Source organism: Phalacrocorax carbo, chromosome 12 (genome assembly GCF_963921805.1).
Source record: "Phalacrocorax carbo chromosome 12, bPhaCar2.1, whole genome shotgun sequence".
NCBI lineage: Eukaryota > Metazoa > Chordata > Aves > Suliformes > Phalacrocoracidae > Phalacrocorax > Phalacrocorax carbo.
This window is the reverse complement of record NC_087524.1, coordinates 2193959-2200719: the sequence shown is the minus strand read 5'-3', so window position 1 is coordinate 2200719 and position 6761 is coordinate 2193959. Positions and strand designations below refer to the sequence as shown.

At 44.2% G+C, this 6761-nt stretch overlaps 1 protein-coding gene across 1 annotated transcript; it reads right to left on the bottom strand.

Annotated features, from left to right (window-relative positions):
- Positions 1-1023: 1023 nt before the first annotated feature.
- On the bottom strand, positions 1024-6165 carry MSMB (microseminoprotein beta). Its single transcript, XM_064464472.1, has 4 exons — positions 6055-6165; positions 4165-4264; positions 1933-2038; positions 1024-1227 (listed from the first exon to the last, which is right to left on the bottom strand). Exons 1-4 carry the CDS (start codon positions 6163-6165, stop codon positions 1098-1100), a joined length of 447 nt encoding a protein of 148 aa, XP_064320542.1. The 3' UTR covers positions 1024-1097.
- Between the last annotated feature and the right edge of the window lie 596 nt (positions 6166-6761).

The following is a 6761-nucleotide window of genomic DNA, read 5'->3' as shown; positions in this document are numbered from 1 at the left end:
TAAATCACTGGGATGTAATTCCTAGGGTCCTGTGTTGCTTACCAGAGCAGATGTGGTCAAGGCTGGCAGAGGCTGAGGTTTGCCTTGCCCCTGCAGACAAAGACTGGGCCCTGCTGACCAGGTGTGTGCTCATTCCATAATTTGAAATGAGGAACTATGGAAGTTCTGACATGCTCTTTTTGTTACGGGGAAATAGATCACGGGGACATAGGGTGCTCGTAGTCACTTGTGGAGAGAGGCAACTGAGAAAATGTACCCATAAAGATTACGAAGCAGTGCCCCGAGGGAGAGCTTATACCAGCACACGTATCCCTCTCAGTTATTGTGTGTGGATTTACTGAGCTTCTTCCCCGTTTGGGCCCAGTCCAGATCAGTCTCTCCATCCAGCCGCAATCCTGTCCATTGGCTAATTTAATAACTTGAATTTCTTAAAGGGTTAATTGGAACCAAGGACCCTTTCTTTTACCCAAACCCCATGTTGAGGACTGGGTCTGCTGTGCTGTGGGTACAATGGAAGTATAGTGCTGTGTTAGGCTGAGTAGCTGGTGGTTCTTGCAGTACACAGGTTGGGCAGACTCCAGGGAACAGTACAGGATACAAGATCGTAATGTAAGACATTGTTCTAGAAAAGAGTGTTCAGAAAGATTTTTAAGTGGCTTTTCATTTCCTTCCCATGTTTTTTTGGAATGTTGATTCTTTAGGCTTCCATCCCCAAATAAGAAAACAAGTCACATGAATTCCTGATGTTTCATTTGATGTTATTTTAGCTTTAAGGTACAGCTGTGCATAGATAACAGAATATACTCCCTGGCACTGAAGCATGACTGGAGAATTAAAATTAGCAGCTACTGAGGATGCTTAAAAACGTTGGCTTTAATTTCTGCTGTCAAGGAAGGAACGAGTCAGATCCTTCTTCATGGGGAAGCAGAAGGCAGAGAAACCAAGGGAGTCTTTTGTGAGTAGATATTCAGTTTTATTGTGTGTTAGGTTTTATGAGTAGATTTCACTTAATGGCTCCATTTTTTCAGTGTTTTTGAATTTACGAGAGAACCCTTAACACAAACAAAAAACCCATCATCCAAATCCATAATCCTCTGTTAGGCCACCACTGCATTGAATGGGCATTCTTTGGAGGGATCATCTTTCTCCACTACTTTATAAGTGCAGGTCTCCTTGTTGAAAATCTTTTCACACTTCTTTTCATCGAAGCCAACTGGCGTTCCAAAGCTATCGTTGGGAAAAGACAACAAGGTGATGAGACCAAGAAGTAAACAGCTCCCATTTCAGATGGTATCTACACTTTCAATATGAAGAGGCTATGCTGAGGAGGTGTTCAGGAGCAGAAAAGGGAGCTCATACAAAGCTCCCAGCTCTAAAGTTACTTAACCTGCTGCCTAGGCAGGATTAGGGGAGAGTTGTTGTTTACTGATCTGACCCAAGGGATGTTTGTGTTTATTTGCTACTCAAATATCATCGGTTTTTCTTTTCAGCCACAATATGGAACAGGAATTGCATGAGTGGTTTGGCGTCGCTATAGTAGAAGATAGAGGCAGACCAGTGTATCTTCAGCTGCTTCTCATAGTAAGGAGGGCTATGTGTGTCTTTGGGAAGATATGGATTAGGAGCAGTAGAAAATTCTTAAGTAACTGTGTGTTCTCTCTTGAATCAGTATCATGCCTGAGATTGTAGCCCCGAGAAGAATTAAGTCATTTTTTTAAAATTAAGAATCATTTTTTTAAACATAAGCTGCATTTGTCAGAGGAACTTCTTGCATGCTCGATGATGATGCTGTTGCATTAATGCATAACTTGGTGTTATGAAGTGAGTGAGAGAAGGGTCACGGTTTTTTCTCAGGGACCCGAGTGTGAAGGGAGGTGCTTTGTGCTGTATCCTGGCAGTGGGGGAAAACCCTCAGAGCTGCTCTGAACTAACCTGGCGCAGCAGTCGATTCCGTCTCTGGAACAGGAGCAATCATAGCAGTCTGCGTTCCTCCAGCTGGAACCAAACTTACGCAGCACTCCATCTGAGTCACGGCAGCCTGAAATGTAGCGTGCAAGCAGCCTTCAGTGTCACACCTACTGCATTTACAACGCTATTGCTTGTACAAAACAGGTGGGATCTTTGTTGGCTTTTTACATTGACATTCCTATCTGGCAAACACTGAGGGTCCCAAGAGAGCAGGGCTGCTACTATTCTAATGCGTGAATAAGGGTACCCTGGGTCCCTCTGTTTCCTGTGGTTCTTGGCAGCATCGGGTTTACTGGAGTAGCTAATTTTTAAGTACAGGAATTGAAGTACGCAGCAGAGAGACAACTAGGAACAGACCTGGTCAGAACTGAGGAAAGCTTTTTATTTTCCCCCCTCATTAAATGAGGAGTCAACAATAGCTGGTGTTAGAACAAGATTAAATCTGCCTGGAAAACTTTTCCCAGTCCTTAGCTGCAGTAAGAAAGCACATACTTGATAAAAAGTTCCTGTCAAACAGTCGTGGAATTAGAGATGATGCCAAGCTGAGTAGTGTGTTTGACTTGCCTGAGGGATGGGATGCCATCCAGAGGGGCCTCGACAAGCTCAGAAAGTGGGCCCGTGTGAACCTCGTGAGGTTCAACAAGGCCAAGTGCAAGGTCCTGCCCCTGGGTCGGGGCAACCCGCGGTACCAGCACAGGCTGGGGGAGGAAGGGATTGAGAGCAGCCCTGCAGAGAAGGACGTGCGGGTGCCGGGGGGTGAAAAGCTGGACGTGGCCCAGCAATGTGCGCTCACAGCCCAGAAGCCACCTGTCCCCTGGGCCGCATCGGGGGCAGTGGGGCGAGGGAGGGGGTTCTGCCCCTCTGCTCTGGTGAGACCCCACCTGGAGCGCTGTGCTCAGCTCTGAGGCCTCAGCACAAGAAATATCTGTTGGAGCGGGTCCAGAGGAGGCCAGAAGGATGATCTGAGGGACGGAACACCTCTGCTATGAAGAAAGGCTGAGAGAGTTGGGGTTGTTCAGCCTGGAGGGGAGAAGGTTCCAGGGAGACCTAATTGCAGCCATCCAGTACTTAAAGGGAGCTTATGGGAAAGAAGGGGACAAACATTTTAGCAGGGTCTGTAGCAATAGGACCAGGGGTAATGGTTTTAAAGTAAAAGAGGGTAGATTCAGACTAGATAAAAGGAAGAAATTTTTTACACTGAGGACGGTGAAGCGCTGGCACAGGTTGCCCCGAGAGGTGGTCGATGCCCCATCCCTGGAAACATTCCAGGCCAGGCTGGATGGGGCTCTGAGCGACCTCATCTAGTTGCAGATGTCCCTGCTCGCTGCAGGGGTTGGACTGGATGGGCTCTAAAGGTCCCTTCCAACCCAAACTATCCTATGATTCTATGAATAGGCCTCCAAAATGAGTCATCCAAAAAGTAGGATTTTATGAGGACAGGACAAGACAGAGTGGAGGATTTGGGGGTTCAAGGTTGTGTCTTTGCCTATAAATATGTTCTGTTTCTTTGGCAATGCTAACTCATTTTTCTAGTAGGAGCACTAGCTTCCCCAGAAAAAAACTCTTTTGGGGCACTCAGTTTATTTTTCATACTGGCACATATCAGCACCTTCCTGTGTCCAAATAATTGCATGTTTCTTTTGAGCACTTCTTTTCCTGTGGCTCCACTTGCCTGCAGACTGATAGACTAGCTGTGTTCAGGAAGAGTAGCCCCAGACTCAAGGGATGCAGCCATTCTGTTCTTAAGAATTTTCCTTAGGATAGGGAAGATATTAATGAGTAAACTGGCCAGTGTGCTGAACACTTGCTGAGCTGTTTCCTGCTTTATAGTGACCACACATATATACATAGAGAAAGGTCCTTCTCCTCTCTTCTCTGTATTTCTAAATATGCTGCCATAGGGAAAATATGAATTATTACTTCATGTAGATTTATAAAGTAAGACCATGCTATTTGTCTGGAGAAAATTAATTTGTGACTTGTCCTGTTTGATGCTCCTCAGATAAACTCTTCTTTTTTTATAACGTATTATAAAATTACCCGCTCTCCATACTGCATTTGCCCCCCATTTCCTAGTGGTTTCTCCTCACTGTTTCTACTTATTTTTAAATTGGGATAAATTGCACCAAACAGACACATCAAATCAGGCAGTGCTTGTGGTGATGGCTGTCAAGTTGAGGACAGCTGAATTCTTACCTGTGCTACCTTCATCGGGCTTCATTGGCTGAAAGAAGCATTGAGCATGGGACAGTGTCACACTAATGGCAAGAACAAGGAGGCAGGCCAAGATGGTTTTCTGAACAAGAAAGCAGAATTAATATGAATACTTAAGTAACTATTAAGATGTCTTGATGATAAATACTACCACTAGAAATAACAAAATACATTGTGGTTTCAAATCAAAATCCATTGCCTTTTGCAGTTTAGACAATTTAACACACCGTCAAGCATACTGAGCCATTTAGAAGGAGCAGAGGCAGAGCACCATTTGGGGTGGGGGAATTCTGTCTTTCCAAGCTGTTAAAATCAAGCAAGCACATGGGACTGATAGACCTAGATACTGTTTGTGAAAGGAGTGTGTTCTACTTCTTTCCCCTCCCCATTTATCTTGTCATTATTTTCTCTGTAGGATTAGTCACTGACTGTCTCTGCCACTAATCTCATTCACAGTTCTAAAAACTTCTTCACCGGAGTCTGAAGAACCCACTGGATGTTTTGCCCTAATATTAAAGGATTAGGGACAAGCTGAAGAACTCTAGTTGAAGTTGAACCCTCAAGATTCCACCCTGCTTCGAGCAGCAGGTGCCCCTTCCAACCTAGATGACTCTACAATTTATGACCTTTGTCGGCAGCTTTTTCTGAAAGTTCAGCTTAAGTTCCTCAGCAAGTGCCTTATCCTTCAATATTGGTTTGAAATGTTTGAAGGGCTTTCATTAGACATGTGAAGGAAATAAGTGCAAGAGCTCTAGGGTGGGATTAGCTGTGATGAATTTAAAATCTTGGTAAGAGAGGAAAGGTAGATCAGGAATAAACAACGATATACACACATACATATATTGTATTTAACGTGGGTTATTTGGACAGGGTAGAACTGGTGACTTACCAAATAAAGTTATACTTGAGAAATGGGAGGAGGAAAAACTAGCATTTAATTTTGCAAGAGAGGTTAAAACCCACAGAACTGCAACAGAGCTGCAAATGAGTAAAAACCAAGATTATGTTTTTGAGTTTAACTCAATGTTCAGATGTCATCCAGACTTTTCACAAAAATGAAGGCTGGTTCTAGGTCGAGACACAACAGAGCTGCTTTCTGCCAGAAGAGAGATTACCTCCAAACATTACAGGTAAGTGAAAGCAGGTTATAATGAAAAGCCTTACCTGGAGCCCTATTAGACCTCTGCCATATACATGCTGATACCTTTTACCTGTGGTTCTTACCTACCTGTGCCTATCTGTCTGGCTTTAGCTCTCAAAACACAGAATTTCTACTTTTTCCAAGTGGCTTAGATCTCTGAGTACTGGAGATAAATCTGACAGAACCTCCTTTAAAATCTATAGCAAAATACCAGAGTGTTTTACAGTGTAAGACGTAAGGACTCACCATTCTTGCAGAATTATGAGGCTTCCAGTAAGGACACAACCTGTAAGCAGCTCATCTTTTCAGAGAACTTATATAGAGAGGGAATTTATGATATCAGTCCTTGAGCAAACTGAACATGCATGAATAACTCCAATGAGGTATCTGCAAAATGACCTCATGCGGTGGACATAATTAAGCCAATTATGTACAGGAAGGTTTGATTCTGAAAGGCACTGAAGAAATAGGTGTGGTTTTGGGCCACACCAGATCTGGCAGGCAGTTATGGGCGGTACTTCAAAAGGAATTTCAAGCCTGGAAGGAATATTTAGCACTTGCCCTGAGAAACCCATTAGAGACATGGTTGTCACAACAAAATTTCCATGCTTAGTTTGAACCATCTAGGTTTTAAAAGAGAGGAACTTTGAACAATCATTCAGCTTTCTTGTTCGTCAGCTGAAGATGAAAGAGTGCTCCTGTGGAAAAGGAGTGGTGGTTGGGAGGGTTACCTGTAAAGCAGAGTTTCTGTGGAGGGTGGCTGGCATCTGTAGGCCCTTATAAAAGAGGCCTAGACGACCATTTTCTTCCTTGTTCAGTTTCCCATCTTGTAGAAGACCCATATGCTCAGGTCCTCTGTTAGTAGGGAAAAAAATAGGTGTTGTGTATTTTCATCCTTGTAGCCAGGGAGAAACGGTCCCTTTTCTGCAGGGGCTGTACATGCCAGGGACAGACATGCTTTCCAAATGCTAAAGGCAGTAATTTGATAGCAAAGGAGTCAGGTACAGTCCCGTTTTGCTTAGCTTTGATCTAGTTGGTGCAAATGGTCAGGAGTTGGACTTGATGATCCTTGCAGGTCCTTTCCAGCTCGGCACATTCTATGATTCTTTGAAATACTGCAAACTGTGTAGCCCTGGTAGAGGCAGAAGCCTTCCCCTTAGCACCAGGGCTATACAGTTTGCAATACTTGAACGAACTACTCCGGCTGTCTAATTGCATTGCCTGACTGTGTGGGTTTGGGAGTTGAGGTTGAACTCCAAGCTGGGATGGCTACTTCATGTTTTCTACCCAAACCCGAGTTGAGAGCTAGCTCAGGAAGCCCGTGTGAGAAAGCCAGCATTATTGCAATGCATGTCACAGTGATACCACCGCTCACAGGGACAGCTTTAGCTGGCTTTCCACTTGGTAGGTTAGGTAAACTGGTTTTTCTTCAGTTACC